At 39.8% G+C, this 22,918-nt stretch overlaps 1 protein-coding gene across 1 annotated transcript; it reads right to left on the reverse strand.

The window, feature by feature from the left end:
• Nucleotides 1–3,737: 3,737 nt before the first annotated feature.
• On the reverse strand, nt 3,738–18,325 carry LOC140994784 (uncharacterized). The gene is made up of 4 exons (XM_073464562.1): nt 18,253–18,325; nt 11,524–12,352; nt 7,540–7,710; nt 3,738–3,853 (listed from the first exon to the last, which is right to left on the reverse strand). The coding sequence occupies exons 2-4, from the start codon at nt 12,332–12,334 to the stop codon at nt 3,738–3,740; spliced, it is 1,098 nt and encodes a 365-aa protein (XP_073320663.1). The 5' UTR covers nt 12,335–12,352; nt 18,253–18,325.
• Between the last annotated feature and the right edge of the window lie 4,593 nt (nt 18,326–22,918).

The following is a 22,918-nucleotide window of genomic DNA, read 5'->3' on the forward strand; positions in this document are numbered from 1 at the left end:
TGATCTTAGTTTTGTGAGCCCGGTGCGCTGAGCTGGACGAACCTGCAGACTGGACCTACAACCAGTCAGAGCAGCAAAGAGTGTAATGTGACTTTTTCCAAACTTGACCAGTCATGCTCCTCCGTCAGTCATCGTATCAAATCCACTTAATGTTGGACAAAGGGTTGTGATCTGCTCGTGACAAACCAAGTCGCAGAAAAATCTGTCAGAATGGGAGGCTGGCCTCGCATATCTGCTGGAGCAAATGAGACACGAGCCTGCAGATTCTTCTTGTTCTCAGGCTAACTTAAAAAAGCCCAATAGCATACATCCCAAAATATCGAACTATTCCTTTAAGACATCTGTCCCTTCACAACATTCAGAATTTTATAGGACTCTTTGTGCTGTTGAGTTTATAGTCCACCTGAAAAGATGAAGCTTTTCTGGTGATGGCACATGATTTGTGTAGATGAAGTTGTTCACGATGTTTTACCTTTTCTGCACATCTATTGGAAATCTTTAAAACATTCTCAGGAAGGTACATCTATCTATCTATCTATCTATCTATCTATCTATCTATCTATCTATCTATCTATCTATCTATCTATCTATCTATCTATCTATCTATCTATCTATCTATCATCTGGCCATAAATGTGCAACATTCAAGGTATTTAATCTCAACTATTATGGAGTTTGAGTACATGTGGTTTAGAGGTAGTGTGATTAGCTGTATCCCATAAAGTTTTTCGTCACCGTAGGCTTATTGATTGTTTGGTTCCACCCTTGTGTTAGAGCATGATTGCCTGATCACTCTCACATGTGTTATTTGGGTGTGGCCTATATAACATTAGTGCCTGTGTTTCATTATGTCTTGATTTTGAAGGCCTGAGGGCTGAAACGTTATCTAATTCAAGAAAACTGCATGTGGAGCCAGAATGTGTGACACTCTTTCACTTTCTTGCCTCCTGTCAGTGATCAGCACCTCATTAAAGCCCTTGGTGTGTGTTACCTCTCTGTGACAAACTATCAAAACTCACATCAGCAGCAGGTATTCCTGTAATCAGAGCACCACCTCATGATTTACAACACGGAGTACACGAGGAGTGCTCAAACACTGAAGGGAATAAGCGATGGCTACCAGTGTCACAAACCCAGCTTGATATTGCCGGTGTGGCTGTCGGAACTGAAGTGATATTATGAACTATTTTTAGCACGCGCCCACACAGATATTGCACCAATCACATGTACGTCAGTGCCAAAAATTCACGCACCCTGGGGAGCACCAGTGTTCTGGGCACGAATATGCCAGAAAAATACATAAATTATATATATTTCTTCTTTTTGGTCGCTACAGTTTGGACAGAAGTCAAAATAAAAGACCAATGACATATGCTGATATCTTAGCGAAGGAAAGTAAAATCACAGTGTTTCACCAACTAACTATGGAGCTCTTTTTCTGAATAAACTCCCATCTTTAGCCTCCACGCTGACATAAAGGCCCCATGTTCATTAAAAATCACAGGATTCCAGCACACGCACTGTTGACCGTTTAATTGTTGTCGAGGCTCATCTGATAAAGAGACAGTGATTTGGGGTTATTACAACAGGGTAATCTTATAGGTTAAACTAATTTCCATCGAGTTAGCTCGAAGAAAATGAATTCAAATTTAGCCAATAATAAATTTGACATAGCCTCAATTTAGATAGCAATCTTTTAATTTCATTGGAATTAATTTGGCTCAGCTGGAAATGTAAATTAACCTGCCAATACCCCCCAAAGAAATGTGTACATTCTTTAGCAATGACTCGCCGCCTGTTAATTGATTTCAGCACCCTGCCAAACACTCACAGCCTTAATTGTTGTGCTTAATTAAAACAGGCACAATCTCTCCACAGAGCACGTTTTTTGTGACGAATGAAGGAAACCATCGCTTGTGCAAACATGTTCTTGATACCGAATAAACAGTGCGCGTACATCTGCTTGTTTTTGTGTTTTTAGTGAGTAAAAGAGCCATTTCTGTTATATCTTGAATAGAAGAACTCATGTGGAGGCTTTTTTGGGGGGGGTTGGTTGTTTATTAAGGCATCGTCAAGTTTCATTACATTTCTCAAGCAGTGGTAACCAATGCGGAAGTCTCTCATTATCCATCTGCAGCAGTAATCACTGCGATTCTTTAACACTGCGACACAAAGCTCCTCTTTCTCTCTCACCCAGACAGAATCCCTCCCGCGCTGACTGATGCCTGAAATTAGAGCGAGGAAGGAAGCAGACCTGCCTTGCCTGTCACGTACCAAAAGAAATCACACGTCTCCGGGTTATTGTTGGCCGTACAGGCCGAGCCGAAGCACATATCAATCATAATAAGGACGCATATTGATCTAGTGTGCGCTCCACTCAAGTAATGATAAGTGAAAGGATTGAGGGAGCTGGAAGATGGATTTTCTGGATGGATTTTTGTCTCGTATACAGATATAGAAGTGTTTATATATATATATATATATATTTATATATTTTAGAAAAATAAGAAAGCTCAGTTGTGAACAATTATGAAATATTGTTAGATTTTTTTTCATACAAAGGCATCAAAGACAAGAGAGCGGAGTTAATCCCTACCTATTCCCTCCCTGCCCCCAAATACATTCTCAGTTGAAAAAAGTGGAGACACTTTTCTTGCTGAAGGTTGTCACTCAAAGTTAAAGCAAACTTAGCAGAAGAATAACAACAAAAAAAATAAAAGTTTTCAAATATGCTGCATCAGGTACATACTCTAATTTCGCTCTCAGCATGCAGCAGGTAAACGCTATGTAACTCTCCAAGGTGCACGCTGTGAGTCGCTATGAGGAACTCGAATCTCTGTTTGGACACCTGGAGGTCAGAAGATTTAAGCAGTACATTATGATGATATAGTTGTTGCTACTGAGTAGTGCTAGGACAAAATACACAACTCCCTTCCTGAATACCAAAACCTCAGTCTATGAATAACAAAACAGCACCCAGCCTCCCTCCACCTCCCTCGCTGGTGTAGAAAAACAAACGCAAGTCTTTGGTTTGACGGTTCAATTCTCAGACTGTGGCTGTGACTGCCAGTTGTGGAATATCAGAAGGCACAGTTTGAATTTACCTTCTTATTGCCTTCCTTATGCCATAACAGCAGGTGATAGCTGATATGGATAATGTTATTGTTCGCCATGGCTTCTGGATTTTGTTGCAAAGGCCTCAGCGGGCCAGCTGTGTCATCTGTTATTTAGGCTGCAGAACAACAAATGCTTTGCATCAGCAGGAGTTGCATTTCTTTTCTTTAGCTGATATGATCATATGCAAATTGTCTTTGATTGTCTTTTAACACCATTTTGAGGCGCCTATCCACACAAAAATAATTGAAATTAAAACAAAGCTTATAACAAATATGAATTTTTAACATCCTTCATTGCCTGCAAAGCATATTCTTCATTAGGAAAGATTTCATTTGATTCTCTTTGGCAACATACATAAATGGCTGACAGTTAATTTTGGCTGTTTCAGTGTAGTTCAGATAGATTGCCTTCAGCGATTCCTCTATTTCAATCCAATAAATCCACTCAAAACAATTCATAATCTAACTTAAGCATCTGACAACAGACCTTTACAAACTCATTTGTAATTTCCATTGTAATCTATGTACAAAACTCCACACTCCTATCAAATGCCAATGAGCACAACTGGCAAACTTTCTTTCATGGGAGTTCATGTCTTCGGTCCGGAGAGTCTTTCCAGTTTCAGCGGCGTCCGGGAAGGTTGCTCATCTGGATGTTGTCCCCTTGGAGTGCTGGGTTGTAATAGGCCGAACCACCCAGGTTCAAGTCCAAAGGTTCATTGTTGTCTAATCTGAGAACTAGAGATGAGACAAGTTATTAAACATTTGTTCCACTGAACTCGTCATTTTTAAAGCCTCATTCCTGTATTATGAGGAAAAGTTGTATATTTTATTATTTTCAATGCTGGATTTACTTTGGAAGTTCAAATGTTTTTTTTGTCAGTTCAGACGGCTCAATGAACCTCCTACTGGCAGTAGTTAAATATGCATGCAGCTATATAAATCTATATTTTTTTAGACAACAAATCTAATAATTTAAAAACTGCCTTAAAGTCGACTATTTGACAGAACCAAAAGATGGATGTGCTTTGTTTCTGTTTGCAAGTAGTGAGAGTGTTGAAGCTGCACTGACTACTCACCACGGTCTGGTTGGTCCAGGTGTTGTGCAAAAAAGTTTATATACAGCTGCTTTTATCTGGATTAAACAATCATAACGTGCAAGAACACATGACTTTATGTCCGAGGTAATAGAAAGGTATATTTTTGTGAAAATCTCAAATTAATGTAACCAAATATACACAGTCTTGGCCAAAGAAGAGTTGGTAGTTTATAGTGTAATCAGGCATGTCATTTACATGAGTCAAGCAATAGGCAACACTATAGTATTGTTTAGGCATATGTAAAACTAAAGCGTAATTCACATGCTTTACAGATTAAAATAACAAAGCGGTCTTTCACAGGTTTTAATATCTTCAAAGTTGACAGCAATTAGTTTTTGGTGAACAACCATGTACCCGCTGGTATCCTGATGATTAATTTTCATGAAAAAATGTCTCTTTTTTGAAACCTCAACCTTCATGTTCAAACTGAGGCTTTGCACTCAAAGGGATTTCAATCATGTCATTTTTCTGACTTGTGACTAAACCTGGTATTGAAGGAAAAATCCACCCTAAAACACTTCCGCTACTGTTATAATGCTGCAGTTACTGTATGTGTGTCTTGTTTGTTGTTTTGTGCTGTAATGTTCTTATTCCCACACATAACTGGCCAAACACAGACACTCCAACATCATATTGATTTATTTACAGTCCAATTTTGTACTGTCTTTTTATGTTTTTCTGCACAAAAAAAAAACTCAGAATCAGAGAAAAAGGTTTCCCTTGTTGGACCTCCATTTTGGACCAACATTCAAAGAAATCAATCACACAAAGCTCCTTTTCTTCCTGAGTAAACATCATTCCTGTTGAGTCATCATTGTCCACTCTGCACCTACGAGAGCTGAATGCAACAGGTTCACACCCATTATACAGAGCTTTTTGAAAGTAATTCAGGGGAAAGCAGGAAACCACTAAACCTGGCTGAGGTAGAAGTAAACAAGGCAGATTGAAGGTAAGTGGCTACACTTAGACTTAATACAAAATAACAACTGCAGCACAGAGAAAAAGGAGAAAGGGTCACCAATCCACCAGAGGAAAAGATAACAAATGTCATCATACTCTTCGATGATGGTTGATTTTAAATGTAAGGAGACATATTATGTTCATTTTAAGGGTTATAATTTTATTTTGGGGCACTTCTAGAATACGTTCACATGCTTTAATGGTCAAAAATCACAGTTTTCCTCTCTGTATATCTCACAAGTTATTCCCCCTCTGTCTGAAACGCTATGTTTTAGCTCCTCTTTAAGGCCCCTCCTCCCAAATACCCAGTCTGCTGTGATTGGTCAGCTCACACACGCCTGAGCCAGCAGCTCTAACAACAGAGCATCGCCGCTATTTTAATTCATACATGTCAAACTAGCTGCTAGGCATACATTATGTAAATGTGTGACATGGTGATGTAGCGTGATGTCACAAAGTCACGGGATTAAAGGCAAGACTACTGACGAGGCGTTTCATGAGCAGTGTTTTCTGTGGGAGAGAGGAGCTTCTGCTTCTAGCCTACAAGATTGGTAAATTACTGGTAACTGTAGCTTTCAGGTCAATAACAGCTGTACTAGCAGCAGTATTGAATAATACCCTCTACCTCTCCTCAAGTATTTAAGAACCGCTTGTGTGAAATGAGCCTATAGACGTCCCTTCAGGATGTAATCTGACGCATCTTAAATATTCAGGCGTACCTGCTGCAGTGGAGTGGAGGAGAACTGTGAGAACAAACCGCTGTCTTCTGCTGAGTTCATATCAAGAATGAGACAAATTGCAAACTGTCATAGTGCATGATCCTATTTTGCATGGTGAGGTTACCTTATTAAAGCAGGATGGAGTTGTGAGAGTGTGTGTGTGTGTGTGTGTGTGTTAGAGAGAGAGAGAGAGAGAGAGAGAGAGAGAGAGAGAGAGAGAGAGAGAAAGAGAGCGAGGGGAACTGGGGGCTTGAAGGAAAAGTTTAACAGTTTGGAAAATGGGCTTAGTTGCTTGATGAGAGTTAGATGAGAAGATCGATACAACTCTCATTTCTGCTTTAAAACCAGAGGTGACAAATTTGCCTACAAGGATGTTTAAAGCTCACTAATTAACATGTTTTATCTCACTTGTTTAATCCATTAAAAGAAATGAAAGGTTGGATTCAGAGAGATTTATCGGCAGAAATGGAATATTATATTCATAATTATGTTTCCATTAGTGTATAATCACCTGAAGCTCAGAGACTGTTGTGTTTCTGGAGTGTTTTATAGCTATAGAAGGAGCTGGTCCTCTTCCACAGAGTCTGCCATGTCTCCACAGTAGTCCAAGACGGACAAACCAAACACTTGCTCTTGAGAGGGACTCACTTTTTTCACAATTTTTAGAGGCCACCGTCGGGGAGGGTGGATCAAGGGATGTGCAGATGGTTACCTCACCGCTAGACGCCACCAAAGCCCTATCCCCACGTACACGGGTATTTCTTGGAAACAATGACCAGACGCCCATCTTCGTTGTGTTATGAAACTAATCAGGAATACTGTCTTAATGCTCATTAGTTCAAATTTCTTTCTCTTTCTCTTTTTCTTTCTCCCCCTAGGACAGAAACTGAGGTCAGACAATCCATGTGTCCCTCATATATTTGGGTTGAAATGTAGAGTAAAAGTAAAGAGTTGTCAGAAAAATAAATACTCATGTGGTTTTACTTCATAACTTTCCACCTCTGGAAAATATAATGATGGAAAAAAAACTGCTGCTGACAATATTTTAATAAAAATAGAATTATGAAGGAGGATTTTGTGAAGAGTTGTCACATTTCCCTGCCTTGTTTATTGTATTTTCTGTTACTAAGCAACCAACCAACCACAGAGTAAACAATCTGCCTCCTGTTTACCTGTGCACACCCAGTCCACTTGAACGGTCGTGTCATGTGTTTTCAAGTGTGTTCAAATGGATGGACATCTTTTTCACCTCCTAACCTTGTTTCCAAAAACCTAGATCTGAATCCTCCACATTGGACCTGTCAGTATGAAATCTGCTCTTTTTCAGGGGGTTTATGTTTAAAAAAAAGGGATTTGGCGAAACAACTGTGTAGCAACAATAATTGGCATCACACTGTATTGAAGCAGTATGAAGTCTATCATTTTTGCTACACAGTTTTATTCAAGAGTTTGCAATCTGCCGCCCTCCAACCAGAGGGTTTTTTAATATAAGAAAACTTTGTCAGCTCAAACTGGCAACCTAATTAAACCTTGATCAGGCAGTCGCAGATAGCAGTGTAATTAAACGTGTCCTGGGGTGGATTTTCCTTTGAAATACCAGAGAGTTTAGCATTTACTATAAAGGGAAATGTCGAAGGTCACGTACCTGGATCTGAAGGAAACTCCTCGACCAGTTTTCTGTGAGAGAAACCCTTCTGGTGTTTCTTCTTCAGGATGACGTAGGCCACCAGTCCCACGAAGGCCACCGCCACCGCCGTCCCCAGCACCGCCCCCCACGCTCCGTTCCTTTTACTCCTGTGGGGATCTGATTCGAGACCTTCATCGGAGGAATGAGGGGGTGGAGGGGGCGGGAGAAAGTAATAAATAATTTGTCAACATTAGAATTATTTTTATCAGCTGCTGTCTTTGAGGGTTAATTGTCAGATAATTATGGCTGGAAAGCCTTTTCCAAATTGTGTTTCCAGTGGCAGCACTCTGCACAGATACACACCCCAATTAGTCAGCTGTTCAGATTTGTCTAATTGCACTGTGATAATTAATGAAATTAACATGCCAAAATCATTATCATTTCTTGAATACATTTGAATATTTTAAGACGACATGCTGTGCTCATTGTCTCGATAAGGTGACATGTGACTGAACATTACATTAGTTCTCCATGGATCACTTATATATAACCATTGAGCTAATCATTACCTGCACACATTAGCATCCGCGCTCACGCGTTCCAACAGCTGTACAGGTGCGAAAAAACATCAAGTGTGATAGATGCTGCATCCAGTCAGACTGATAGGAGCTTCCACTAACGAGACCGACCTCTTCTGACCTCTTCTGTTTGAACGGCGACTGTTCTAATGTGTGAAAACTGAACACCGTGAAGTTCACTCACAGTGTAATTAAAGTTACTTAAATAACTTTTTCTCCTTTTCTGTTTCACAGTCAGGGCAGCAGCGGTGAGGAGAAGAGGCAGTATGTGAAAGTGACAGAATTGTTTTCAATATCCTTTTACATAGAAAAACTACATTCTTATTTTATCAGGACTCGCACATAAATAATTCAGTGGCTCCGGTTATCTACAAATGGCTCAATTTACCCACTTGCTAGGATCAATTTACCCCTAACCTGGGGCAAGTTGAACCAAAGGAGCATTCAATTTCAGTGTATTTCAGTTTTCCTTTCTTTTGCTGCTCCTCCCCCCACCCCACACACACACACACACACACACACACACACACTTCATTTGAAAGCAGACATTATAAGATATCAGAGGAGGTATAATTGTTCTTGCTAGGAAAACATTCCAAGTAAAGACATTGTGTTCTTTAACACTTCTCATTTCAATGTTGGTTCAACCATATTGATTATAGTTGACGTAGGTCAAAAAAAAGTCCCCCTACAGTGTGTTTTCTTCTTGTTCTCACAGTTGAATGTTTGAGCTCCACTTTGCAGAGTTTGACACTGGAGGGCTGTTTTCACATTCATTACTGGAAGTGGGAATTATCTCCGTGCTTATTGGAAATCTGTTTTAAAGCTCCTTGAACGAGGCTTGTGTTTGTGGTATTATGAAAGAAAGAGTAGCTTCATTACTGTTGTCGAATTGAATAACAACCTCAGTCTGTCAGTGGCAAAAACAAGCACTTTTAGTGGACGTTACTTTAATGGTTGGAGTTCCCCAAAGAGTTACGCTGCAGTCAATGCAGCTGAGGTGATCTACTGGACCAATTCTAAAACTTTCGGTAAGTATGAATCATTTTCACACCCAAACATGTAAAACTGGATTTTCCCTTTCAGAGATGGGCCTGCGAGCATGATTTGTGCCAATACGGGTCCAAAATTCGGCGTACACAAGTAATTTGGAGACTTGAACCCTCCTGTGAACATACACTGAGACATCTTGTCTCCAGCAGTTAAATGTGTAAAATGAAAAATATTTGCATTTTCATTTATGATGGAGAGGAAAAAAGTGCCATTTTAAGGATTTTAATTTAGCAGTTACATTTTTTTCTTGCAAAAACCATGTCAGACACACATTAGAGATTTTTTTATGTATGCCACTTGTGTGGTGAGATCTTAAAGTTGGGCATTTGCTATAGATTCAGCAAAAAATGAAAATACATGCAAATACAATGACATTACCAGAATCCCAATCCCTTGTATCCCTTGTTAAAAAGTTTTTAGTCACACTAGTTTAACGGATGGTAATGTCTGATATACTTCAACAACTATTGGAAAGATTTCCTGTGAAACTGACGAATACTACTGACTTTGATGATCCCCTGACTTTTCCTCTAGCGCAGAGTTTCTAGTTTGATATTTGTGGTTTTGGCGAAAATGGTTGTATTGGATGGATTGCCATCAAAATTTGGTCGAGACGTTTATGTCCATCTCATGGTGAATTACAGTAATTTTGATGATGTCCTGATTTTTCATCTACAGCAGTTTACGTCCAGATACCTGCAGAACTAATGACACTCTGTCCATCTCCCTCAGCTGTACATTGTGTTTTGTGCTAATTAGCAAATGTTAGCATGCTAATACATTAGGGTCAATGCTAGATGGTCACTGTAGATTTGTGTAACTGTTTTTTTTTTATAATTTGACAACATTCTGGTTAAGATCCTGTTAGGTTAATGTTCAAAAACACTTCAAGTAAAACAAGGAAACAATCATGGTTTGAGTTAAAATGATCACCAGATTTCTGAAATAAAAACAGGAGGGTGCAACATTTCCAGTTCGGCAGTCAATATATCATTAAAATATTTAATGTTATTATCTATGAAACGAAAAATGGGAATTCTGGTTTCACATATTTTGACCATGTTAACTGCTGTAATACAACTATGGTGCAGGTTTTACTTAAAGTAGGCTGCTTAAAGTATGAAAAGTACTGATGGTTAATTTAAAAGAATGTTTGGAATAATTGATTTACAGGCTCTGTAATCATATCTTTACCCTTCCTCCTCTATCTCTTCCTACCCAGTCTTCCTCCTCTTCCTCCTCCCCGCTCTATCTGACTTGAAAAGATATTTGGGGTGATGTTGTGGATGCATTTCTGCCGAGTTTTCCTATAAAATAGTTTTTTCATAAAATAGCTCTAGCAAGTAGTAAGTAGTTATAGAGACGTTAACCGGTAGGCTCTGCTACCTGACGTCAGTCTAATAACTTACCCTGCTCTAGTGGTTGGATATTTTTATTTATTGATGTCAGTAAAGCAGAGTTGTCTTGTATGTTCATATTTATAGATGCGATGTTCATCTCCACTCAGCGGTCTTGATCTTTTGTACAGTTTTGTGCACACGCTGTGCCTGTCACGGTGACTGTGCAGCAGTTTTTTTTCTCCCTGTGTTACCCACAGTTTCACAACTGTTTTCCCACTGTTTATTGCCGTCATCTGTTAGCGTTATGTCCTGCTGTCACATCTGTCCATGTGATGTGAGTTTTATTTTAATCTCACCCTCGCACCAGCTCTCTGAAGGCCTTTTCTTCCTGCTCGGCAGAGAGCTCGCCCACATATGTTTTGCAGGAAAAGTAGCTTTTCGAGTTTACAGATAAGATAGACTTACACTGGTGGATATGACGGGCAGCCTTTTCCAGTCCTATCTACTTGATCTTGTGGCTGACACCAAAGACTAGTCTCACGCCCCTGCAAAGAGGCAGCACAAGTATCTTTGACCTCAGTCCCACTTTCAGGCCTTTCTGCCACTAAAACAGGGTTTCATTGTCCGGCTGAAAAGGTGCTTGTAACAGACCCCCTCACTCATAGCGGCCACATCGATAGCACCTGAAACCCAATCCAGCCTTTTCCTTTGAAAGAAGGGGCGATTGTCCTCTGCCAGTGGGAAAATAGATGCAGGCAAATGTGGGTCAGGGAAAGGGCGAAACAAAGCGAGGTGTGACAGTGATATAAGAAGCATACTTTCAAAACAAGTCTCTAAAGGTAATCTGTAAATATTTTGTGCTTCTTTGGTTGACTTTTTGCTCAAACCTTTACCTAAAAGTTATTTTTTCTAACATCTACTAACATCTGTTCTTAGAGTGATGTCATGCTGCTAGGAGGACACACAAAGCACTTTTCCGGACAAAGAAAAATGTGCACCAGCTACTGTGACACTTGAAACTGCAGCTGTACCTCTTTCTGGATTTTCCCCTGAGGCTGAATCCTCGCCTGTCCTGTTGGACTTCTCAGCGGCAGTTGTAGTCGCAGGGCTTGTTTCTGTTTTCTCCGATGAGAAGACTGTTGTAGGTGAAGACGTGGTTGATGAGCTGTACGTCTCTGGTGTTGCTGTGGTTATCAAAGTTGTCATGTTTGTAGATCCTGTTGCATAAGTTGACCGTGTATCTTCGGCTTTCGTTGTGGATACCTGCGTAGCATTGCCCTCCGGAGCTGAGGTCGTTGTCTGTAAATCAGTGTGGTTGGAGTGATTTGGAGAGCTGGTGGAGTTTTGAGGAGTCGTTGTTGTATTAAATCCCTCCTCAGCTTCTGTCGTGTTGATCGAGCTCGAGTTTGTGGGATCTGTAGTTGCATTAGATGGAGAAACAGTGGTGTCTGTGAGTTCAGGTTCCTTGGTTGTAACATTTGGATTTGTGGGAGGCATGGTGGCAGTGACAGCAGTCAGATCATCAGATCCATCATTAGTATCCTTATCTTGGCTGGTCACATTCTCCTCTTCTTCATTATATACTGCCATGGAGCCAGATGCTATCCCACTGCTGTAATCATTACTCGACTCCGCAGTAGTTGCATCAGCTCTCTGATCATATTCTATCTCCTCTCCAGGAAGTGCTGCGTTTTGACTTCCAGCTGTATTTTTGGCTAGTTTACGGAGCCATTCTCTATGAATTGTCCGCCCCGGAGAGTCGGTTGAATTTTGGAGCGATGCCATGTGGAAGGTTTGGACAAGCAGAAGGAGGCCCGCTGTGATTCTTAGATTCAGTTTCATTTTCCCTTCGGTTTCAATCTGAAACACAAGACAGAGAATAAAACATTCTTTCAGTTCTTGAAATAAATACAATCCAATGTGGTTTTCAGTCTCAGATTCACATATTGTGATAGTAGTTCAGATGTGAGTGCTCACTAATTAATACAGATTATCTTATGGCTGGAAAAGAAATGATGAATATGAGTATGATGGCCATTTAATTACATGGGTTTGTTGTTGTTTTATTACATGTCAAATGTAATAATTCTCTGCTGATTGTTGGTTTGATGTAAATAATTAGTTTCTAAGAAACACATCTTATTGCCTTGAAAATCCTGTAAAAAAAAACTGTGGAAAAATCTCAACTACAGGTCTTCTTAAGGGCTGAAAATAATGTTTATTTTCATTATTGATGAATCTGATCACAATGTAAAAAAAAGTGAAATGTGCCAGAAATACAGACTTTTCAGTCAGCATCAAAAATGACACAGAAAAGCAGCAAATTTTTTTTGCACGAAAAGTGACTTAAACTATTAATCTATTACCAAAATACTTGGTGGCTAATTTCTTGTTTGACCGACGCATCGATTCATCGGCAAATCATTGCAGCAAACAATATTCTGAGACATTTTCAGATATCTAGTTAGGATGAGCTTGGAAGCTCACATTGGCCGAACGCTCCAGAGTGTGTCAGTAAGTGGATCTTGAGGGAAAATAGTTTTATCAACTGCTGTTTCTGAAAATGAAACAATGAGGCTCAAGACAAGTCATGAAAGTGTTCATAATAATAGTAAGTTAACTTATCTTCATCTGCACAGAAAGATTATGTAATATGGTTGAGAGCTCTAGAACAAGTATGCAAGTGGATCTTGAGTCAACATTGTTTTGTCACATTGTTAAGTGACTTTTTCCCATATCACTATACTGTACATTGATATGGGAAATATACTCATGTCAGCCGATTGTACATTACCATATGCTGACAATATGCAGCATTGTATCCACGATATGTCCAAATAACTTGACAAAGAAGACTTTAATCTTCCATCAATTAATATAAATATGTTTTCTGCACATTACAGATAGAAAGATACTCTTATACATTAACCATGCAACTAAGCATTCACTGGGTGTGTGGCATTGCTCCAATATAATGATTTGAATGTAATGAAGTCCTTGCCTTGTAATTTTGAGTCAAGAAACATAAAGAGATTGGTGACTGCAGATAAATGTTTCTACTTCAAATGAAAACTCGAAGGAAAAAGTAGTTTTTTTTGTTTCCAGTGAGTCTGTTTACCACCTGCCCAGCACAAGCACCGACAGGAAGGATGGCGCCACAGGTGTTAAACCTGTGTTCATCACAGCCTTTAAACTCCCCCTGACCACACACAAAGACTTGACATCCAACAAGACATCTCTGTTTGTTCCTATTTTCCACAAGCACAAAATCACCTGCTACACCGGCCGCACTGACACAAGTCATGATGAAAATCCTTGAACGACTGAACCTGTCCCACCTCCCGTCTTTGAGGAGAACTGCTCAGTTGATGGCGCGGCGAACACGGGCCACAACAACAGGAACACGACGTCCCCGGCTGCTACATCAGGAGCTTGTTACACATGTGCCCTGTGAGCTATGTGTTCTCCCCACGGCTTCACTCCGGTACACAAATGACTGCAGCTCGAGTTATTCCCTACAGGGCACTCTCTCTGCGAGTCACTTTGTTGATCGGTTGCTTTGTTCTGAGCTGATTTCTTATAAGCAGTGCAAAAGGCTCCGTTCACAGTGTTGTGGCCTGCAGCAACCGAGGTTGGGGATTTCACATTTCTGTCAAAACAAATGAGTGCATTTTAACTAGTCAATGAAGGTACAAGTAATTGAAACAAACTGAAGAGAACCAATTTCTGTTCATCCATCTTGTTATGCAGTCAAATCCATCCATAGTCTTATCAACATATATTGGGATTTCTGAAAAGGTATAATACACGTCTCACCCATTTCACACTCCCAAAAGATGGAAATAAGCGATCGTATTGTCAGCGTCAGGTCTTAACAAGCTTCTTTATCGTCCACGCAGCTGCCATTTTCTGTTTTTTTCTACTCTGTGGGGAATAAATGGAAAACCTGTGGGATTCTAATGGTGCAGCCAGCCGTGTGAACGCAGGAGCAATCAGACGGCTCAAGTTTGCTGATTGTACTGCACTAAAAGCACATAATTAAAGAAAATGGCTTAATCAACCCAGGCGGGGGGAGGGGCGGAACAATTTAGAGCTTATAAAGCTGCAACAGTGAAAATCATGAATCTGATTCAAACTGGCCGGTTCTTTCGCATCAAGAGATTAAAGTTCGGCACTGTGAATCTTGACTCTGCATTCATTTGGGGAAATTTGGAACAGCAGTAGAGTGTACTGGATCTGCTAAAGTTTTATTCCATGCTTTAAACACACAGCATGTAATTTTTGCAGCTAGGGGTCTCTGAACAAAACAAAAGAGGTAAGAAGCGTGGCATCATGGGAGTTGTTGTCTTCATTGTTAAACAGCAACACATTTACAGATTTCTCTGGGTCTGACTGGGATGATGTAAGCACACATTTAGATGTAGAAATGTGACATTATATCTTTATCTGGTATTGTTTTGTTGGGTATCTGCCACATCATGCTGACAGAAAAGGATATTATCAAGGGGAAAGTCACAACTCTACAAATTAAATACATTTTTACATTCACATTTGAAGTGTAAATGTCACTTATCACTACAGTTTTATGTAGTGTTATGAAATGAAGAAGTTTTCAGTCATACAATGAACATCAGAGATCATCAGAGATGTTTTGGGGGATAAGATGCAGTATGTGAAGGACAACAACCTTTGTTGAATTTCATTCCCCTCTCTCCCACCATTTTCTGTCTGTATCTTAATTATACATTACCAGTTTAAAGATATTATATATAAGATTTCCACGTGAAAATGTCTTGTTGACTTGACATTTTCTCAAATGACAACCATATAGGTTGACTGTGAAAGTAACTTAATACGACCCTTATTTACATTTCTTGTTAGGTGGCGACCTCTAGTGGCCATAGTAATTAATACAGCAGCAAAGAAGGAAGTCAGGAGACTAAAGGAGTATAAAGAGCAACAAGTCTGCATTGGGAGAAGGTCGGGGATGGAAGGTTGGGTTAAACAAGCACAGGACTTTCACCCAGGTGGCGGGTTAGTGCTCAGTGTGAAACCAAAAGTCAGTGGTGAGTTATCTAACCTTACTAACGAAGTTAAGATACATCATGTACATCTGCACAGCATAACTGCAGTAGGTACGTTGGTAACTGAATTTACGAAAGTAACGGATTATTTTAACGGAACCCACAATGTTAAACAAAACCTAACCAAATAGTTTTCTTGCCTAAATCCGACTAAACTGTGACCGTATGACAAAAGTTCGGTATGCCTGTCACTGGTATGCTGCAACCGGTGACAGTGATATTGTCATTTTGGAAGTCACTGGCAATCAAACTATTCGGTGGTTTAGGTACAAGGATGTGTTGTCCAATTGATTCCAATAATGTTCAAACCCAGAAAAAATCTGCATTTTTACTCAAGGTAATGATACATTTAATTTATTCGCCTGTCGCTGTAACTTCAGAGAGAAGTTAAACATAATGCGAATAAAGCTTTAAAACATCCCTGAATATTTCTTCCTGTGTCATGTCAGATAGATTTTCATTAGCAATGGTGGTTGTTGAAATATTTTGAAAACAACCTCTATGATCACGCCCTGCTTCACAATGTCCTCAAACTACATCCTTTGTTTTCATTGTTTTGTTTGAGAGACCACAAGCGGCAGACGTCACACGCAAACATGTATAATAATCATGATATTTTTAACCAGTGTGACTCCTAACATACTGTGGACTCACTGTAGAACCAGTGTAACAGGAAGATCAGCATGGCTGGTTTGGTTTGACTTGTTTTGATGTACTGCACTGTGTATATATGCACATGGGTGATATTTACGATCACACAGATTATAATCAGTAACTTGTCTCACTAACATTGCAGGTGACCAGCATTCATCCATATCTGCTCAAGACAAAGTGTTTTGTGTTTTGTCTGATCCTGGTTTCTGGCATGTGTGAGCTGTTGAATTTCCAAACCAGTGATTCCTGTTTTGTGTAAACTCCACATGTCACTTCCTGTCCAGAATAAAAATATCCTCACATCCATCATCACGTTGGGTACAGCTGTGTGGAACAAAATCTCCACCTGCCTTTTGAAAATACAGCAGCAAACCACCCACCCGCTGGGCAAATGTTTGGCCGTCACTGTCCGACCAAAGAGTCTCTGTGCCGGGGTGGGTCGAAGAAACAGCCAGAGATATTTCTCCGCGACCCTTCGCTCTCTGTTGAAAAGAGTTCCCACTCAGCTGCTCTGTCGGAGACTGTAGCAGCTATCACCTCCACAGCTCCGTCAGCCGTGACTTCAGTCCCACATAAACACACTCACACAGACTTAAAGACACACAAATACACACTGTGAGCTCCTTCAGCCCACATGCAGACGCTAATTATCTGACATTTACTTTGTGAATCACTCAGTTTGTTTAAAGTTCACCTGTGTTGTTGTCACCTATTAATAAACTTTAATTTATGTTGTACATTTACTGCATCGTACAACCTTAATATCTGTGTTAGACAGAATCCAAAGCAGGGGTTGAATGTAACTAAGTACATTTCTTCAAGTATTGCACTAATGCACAGTTTTGGGGCACCTGTACTTCTATGTTATGCTTCTAAACACCTCCACTCTACTAAATTTCAATCAGAAATATTGTAGCTTTTACTCCAACATATTTATTTAGCAGCTGTGGTTAACAATTACTTTTCAGATTACATATACAGTACATTAGTGGTTGGCTGATCATGAAAGCCAATATTTTAATCGTTGTAAGAGATACTTGTTGTAAATGGTATCAAGTACAGTACATTTGTTGTTACCTCCGAGAAACTTGTTCATGACCCCTAAATTGTGCAAACTTGCAAAGAAAGAATTAATTTATTCCAACAAGAGAGACATGATCAGCTTTACATGGTTTATGTTAAGTTTACATGGTTAAGAGGGCCTAATATTTTCCTATTGATTGGATTATCAAAGGTTTATACCACAACCTCCCAACCAGTTTTAACCCTGATTCAGATCAGGCGTGGATCAGGCCAGTGTCTTCCAATTAAGTGGTCACATGAGGCATCTTATTTTATTATTAGTAAATACTGTATAAGTATCCATGTAAAAGCAGTTACCGATTAAACTACCCAGCAGCATATGAAGCAGTTAAAACAGCTCAGACAATGATCCTATAATCAAACACTGACTTTTCATACTCTTAGTACATTTTTTGTTAATATTCAATCACTTTTTTTTCCTAATAGAAAATGTTTACAGTGTTTGGTTACCTTCTTTGACTCGAGTAGATGACATACTTCTTCCAACGCATGTAACTGCATTGTGTGCATTCCCCTGTTGACGTTATGTAAGACACTACGTATGTCACTTGTTGGGATGTTTTGGCACCCAGTGACACACTTTCACATTGAAAATAAAATCAGTTATGTTTTTGTTGTCCTTTATTTTTAGTCATTAAAATGAAGAAGCAGCAGCAAAAACTGCCAGGTAGAACCAGATTTTGAACATTTTCCACATTTCGGGTGTAACGTTTTCATGTTACAGTTGCCAAATATATGAATAAATGGAAAAGAAGTCTTAACACTATAAATAAAATAGGTTATTTGTGTTTTCTTTGAGTTCAACGTAAAAATATAACAGCGACTTAAATCTTATTAAATGTATTTAGACAAAATAAATCATCCATCCAGTTTATATTCCCACACACCTCCTGAGAAAAATAAGACAAAGACTTAAATCCTTCCACAGTAAATCCTTACCTTATTCTTAGGCTATATCAGATGAGAACAGGTGCACAGGCAACAAAATCTCTTCACTGAGCTGCCAACGTGTGAGAGTGAATCAGCAGTCGGCCCCGGAGAGAGAGGCAGGGAGGGGGGGGAGGGAGGGGAGGAGGGCCCAGCAGAGTGGCATTCAGGGAACAACCTGCTCAACCTGCTTCTACACCTGCCAGTAACAGCAACACGCCCTGAACTTCATCCAGCAGCACGCTGTGAAAAGGCCACACAGGACAGGGATGGAAATAAATTAAAGGACAAGCGAAGGGTAAGAGGATCGAGGAGCTTTGGCCAGTGAGTCAGTTTGGTTCCCATTTAAGTAAGTTGAATATATACATTTTTGGTTGCCAGGTTGGAGCTGTGAATTCCCCCAGTGGGTGGAGCCCCTGGCCACAGGTCCTCTGAGCCCTTTTTTTCATTCTCAACGAGGCATTGGAAACGGCTGCTGTCGTCATGGCAACAGAAAGGAGGCTGGCGAGCTCGGGTTTCATCCACGCCTTTGTCTGTGGTCTATATCAGGCTACCGGGTGACGTGTGACTTTGTGAACTCTCAGGTACCGTGCGTCAGATGAGCCCAGGTGATTTTGTGTTTTTTTTCTCTTTTTTTGTCTCATTCCTCAGTTAACTGAGTCATGAAGTGGTTGAATCCACGAGTGAGGTGGATGAAGTGGCACTCCAAGCTAGTGTGCTCTGGCGAGTTAAGAACAAGGAGCACTTGTTTTGTTAATGAATCTGAAAAGTGTCCCTCCTTCAAATTGTTTCGAATTTAATCCGAGTTTGAAAAAAAAAAACCCTCAACATAACATGTGCTTTGTCAGAGGTTTTACTAATATCATTAACAATTGCTCCATTATAACCCGGTGTCCATGACAGTGTGAAAGCGAGCCAGCATGCGCAATACCAGGACCATGAAACTGAAGTAGCTAAAGGGAATCATACCATGGTCTGGGTCAATACTTGTTTTTATACTGTGGAACTCAAGTAGCTCCAGTGAAAACGTTCACATTGTTATAGCCTGTAACTACAATGAGCGGCATTGACATCAGCTGACACCTCAACGTTAGAAATATATTTAACTAAATGATCTTATTTAAAACACTAAATGAAGTCCTTCAGTTCATCATCCTCTGAATACCACAGGATGGTGTTTTATAACACAAGCTGCAAGACGTACCCTAGACTCTATTAGTGGTAAAGTAAAAAATGATCTAACCGAAGTGTCCGCTGGCTGAACTGTCCACTGTTAAGGTATGGTTAAGTCATAAATAGGTGAGTAAACCCTGTGCTTAATTTGGAAAGCTGGTTAAACTGACGTTGTGTGCGTTTAGCAAAAAATGTACAGTACAGGTTACAACTTCTGTTTGAGTGACAGCTATCACTATCGCTGCTAATATTCATGCTGCTTGTTTATGCATATATGGATGCTGTCGCTAATCCATGCTAGTGGTGTTGATCTTGCTAGAACAGCAGTCTGGTTGCGATGGTAATAACTACGTATGACTATTGACCACGCGTCCATTCTCTGTTAGAGAAAGACCGTTGACTGTCAGACAGAAACAGACACTGACTGGAGGTGGGCTTTAAGTGATTGTAATGATTGTTCCAGCTATCATTCAAACTCTGTGGTGTTGACATGAAAATGGTGTTGTTGCTTGTGAAAAATGTTATATTTTGATCTGAAAACCAAAGAAAATATACATTACTGGCATTAATGTTCTATTACTTTTTCTTTGGCAAGTATCCATGGTATAAGAGAGATAACTCAATGAGGTGTCCATTATCAGGAACTAAATGACTGTGGAAACCGTCCTCCACTACACATCTTACAGTGCTGACCTCCATGTTGTTCATTAATTCCTGAGAATGGACACCTCGTCAGGCATTATGCCTTACTTCAGAGGGCACATACAAGGAATCTGACTTTTACATTGCTCTCACAGAAATAGACATAAAGCTAAAAAAAACACGGTTCAGATAAGGTAAAGAATGGTTAAGAGTAAAGAATGATGAAAAGTCAGGCCTGTGCACCACAACACCTTGTTAAATGAAAGTAGATGTATATTTAGTAAAATCACTCTAGGTAGAAAAGAAAAAGGATGTGGAAATCCGTGGGAATGGATTCACAACCCGTGCCCTCTTCTGTTCTTCAGCGAATGGGCCCGCCTTGCACAGACCGCGATGACCGAATCCAAACCAGTGTATTAATTTTTATCTAGATCAGGGGTCTGCAACATGCAGCTCTTTTGCCCTTCCCTGTGGCTTTGACATTTTACATGGAAGTGAATAATATATACAGGTTTATATTTTTTTTATCATCATCACTGTTTTAGGCCCACAGTGATTCTTACATTCTCCGACGGTAAAAGTGCGCAGCCTACACACAGAATTGTATCTGTTCTATCAAGTTGTGATTAATTGAATGATCCTGAGTTAATATCATTTTGTTTTATGATCACGCTCCAGGGTTGATCGCTGTATGTGGCTGAGGATATAAAAAGACGGATTAACTCACACTGAAATGGACTAAAATACAATTTAAACTGTCCTGTGTTTTTAAGTCTAGGCTGCTGCAACGTGTTTTATTTCTTATCAAAAGAGGCTACTTTTTATTTTGTACATTTTCACAAACACAGGGAGAACTTAAGTAGGTCTGCATGTATAGTTCTGTATTGCTACTCTATTTCTATTTATTGTAGGCTGGTTCTTTTGTTTCATAAATGCACCAAAACATGGCATCATTGAAATGGAAATGCAACGTTCAAGTACCTTGAGTAGCCCACTGCAGAGTTGCCCCATCATGTGAAAATATAAATTAATGCTTATTTAGGCCTATTAATAATCTTGATAGGCTAATTTAGACTTTCTAGGCTGCGGTACCTTCATTATAAGACACAAATATGTTTTGCGGCTCCAGACAGATTTTTTTGGTGAGGGCAGGGGCCAAAAATGGCTGTTTAGATAGTAAAGGTTGCTGACCCCTGGTCTAGATTTAACGGCAGATTTAACTCAAGCTAAATACTTGCTGGGTGTGGTCGCCGGCAGAATGGACTGCATGCATGTATGTTAGAAAAAAAGAAATGGATTGTAAAACCGTGTGCACGGATTGTGAATCCGCTCGCACGGTTTACAAATCCGTTCCCACGGATTTCCACATCCAGTTTTTTTTCTACCATGTGACCCTAGAGGGGCTCCGTACCAGGAACACAATAAAAATCTGTGTATAAGTCAACTGTTCTGCATGCTGTAAATAATACAAGTAGCACAAGAAGCGATGGAGATAATGCAAAAAAAAAAAAGTACTGGATGGATATGCGCACATAGGATTATATTCATTATATGCTACACTATAAATCATGTACATTATTTATAATCATTAATTCTATTATTAACACTATTAATATGTTCCCTGTGAAACAGGCCGCACAGAAGTACACACATAAAGTTCTACTTAAGAAGACTCCCAGGATGTGAAATGGCTCCGTGAGAAATTTTTCATTATTTATTTGATTTTGTTTTTTCTGGTTTGGCCACGAAAGAAATATCAAAGAACATTAGTTTGTATTTGAAGTGGGCTTTTACTTTCATGACTTCAGACACCGCCACAGGCAGGATTTTAGAAATCCTTACAACTCTCCTCCTCAAATTCTTAACAGAAATCCTTAGTTTTATGTTGGATTATTAAGACTTTATTTCATAGTTAACTGTTCAGCGATACTTACAGTCAATTTTATCTCCCAACATGAAGGTTGAAAGCCTGTTTCACAGCCTTCTGGGAGGAAATATCAAACACTTTGTTTTCTAATCTTATTTAAGGGCTTAACTATTGTCAAATGTAAACATATTTAGTGAAAAAACACTGCAGTCGGCTCATAAAATACCTACTGAGAATAAAAACAGCTTAGAAAGAAAGACTGGTCAACTTCTGATCACAGGGTTGGTGGTTCGATCCCTCCCTGATGTCCCTCCTCCTGTCCACATGTCAAAGTGTCACTGAGAAAGACACTGAAGCCAAAACTCCTCCCGATGGTCCGACCAGAAACCTGCATGGTACTCGCTGTGTGTGTGAATTGATAAATGAGAAGCAAATTGTAAAGCACATTGGATAAAAGCACTTGATAAACATATTGAAGATTCAAGATGTTTATAGAAAGCTGAAGTCACGCCCCTTCTGGTTTCCCTCACGAGACCTTATTTTGGAAAAAACTTACGATACGATACTAAAATCATTAACTTTGTTATTATCCCAAGCATCTTTTTCAGCATCAGCATCATATTTTTTTTTAAAAAAGAATATCGAAGCATGTCAGACAACATGTATGCCAATACCAATATACCTGTGGGCCAGTATCAGCCTATAATCTTTATATTGGTCAGGCTCTACACAGGACATGACTCCAGTGTCAGCTACAGTCCTCACTTCATCACTGCTTTACATGTTATTACCTCTGGACAACATTCATATCCATGTCCAGACAGACACGTGTGACAGACATGTGCTACTAAGTGACATTCACTCACAATAGTGCAGTGAAGGTGTGATTGTGTCGAGGTCAGCTGTTGAGATGCAGCCATAAATGAGGTTAAACAGTAGCTGACTGTCCCACACACACAGACAGCTTGTTGCTGGCTCATCGTGTGGCCTGCCAGT

Source organism: Pagrus major, chromosome 4 (assembly GCF_040436345.1).
Source record: "Pagrus major chromosome 4, Pma_NU_1.0".
Lineage (NCBI taxonomy): Eukaryota > Metazoa > Chordata > Actinopteri > Spariformes > Sparidae > Pagrus > Pagrus major.

Coding starts and splice junctions, on each gene's coding strand:
- LOC140994784 (XM_073464562.1), bottom strand. CDS start 12,334: ATGAAACTGAATCTAAGAATCACAGCGGGCCTCCTTCTGCTTGTCCAA. Junction 7,711..11,523: donor AGGGGAAAATCCAGAAAGAG/GTACAGCTGCAG, acceptor CCTCCGATGAAG/GTCTCGAATCAGATCCCCAC. Junction 3,854..7,539: donor GGAGTTTCCTTCAGATCCAG/GTACGTGACCTT, acceptor TCTCATCTCTAG/TTCTCAGATTAGACAACAAT.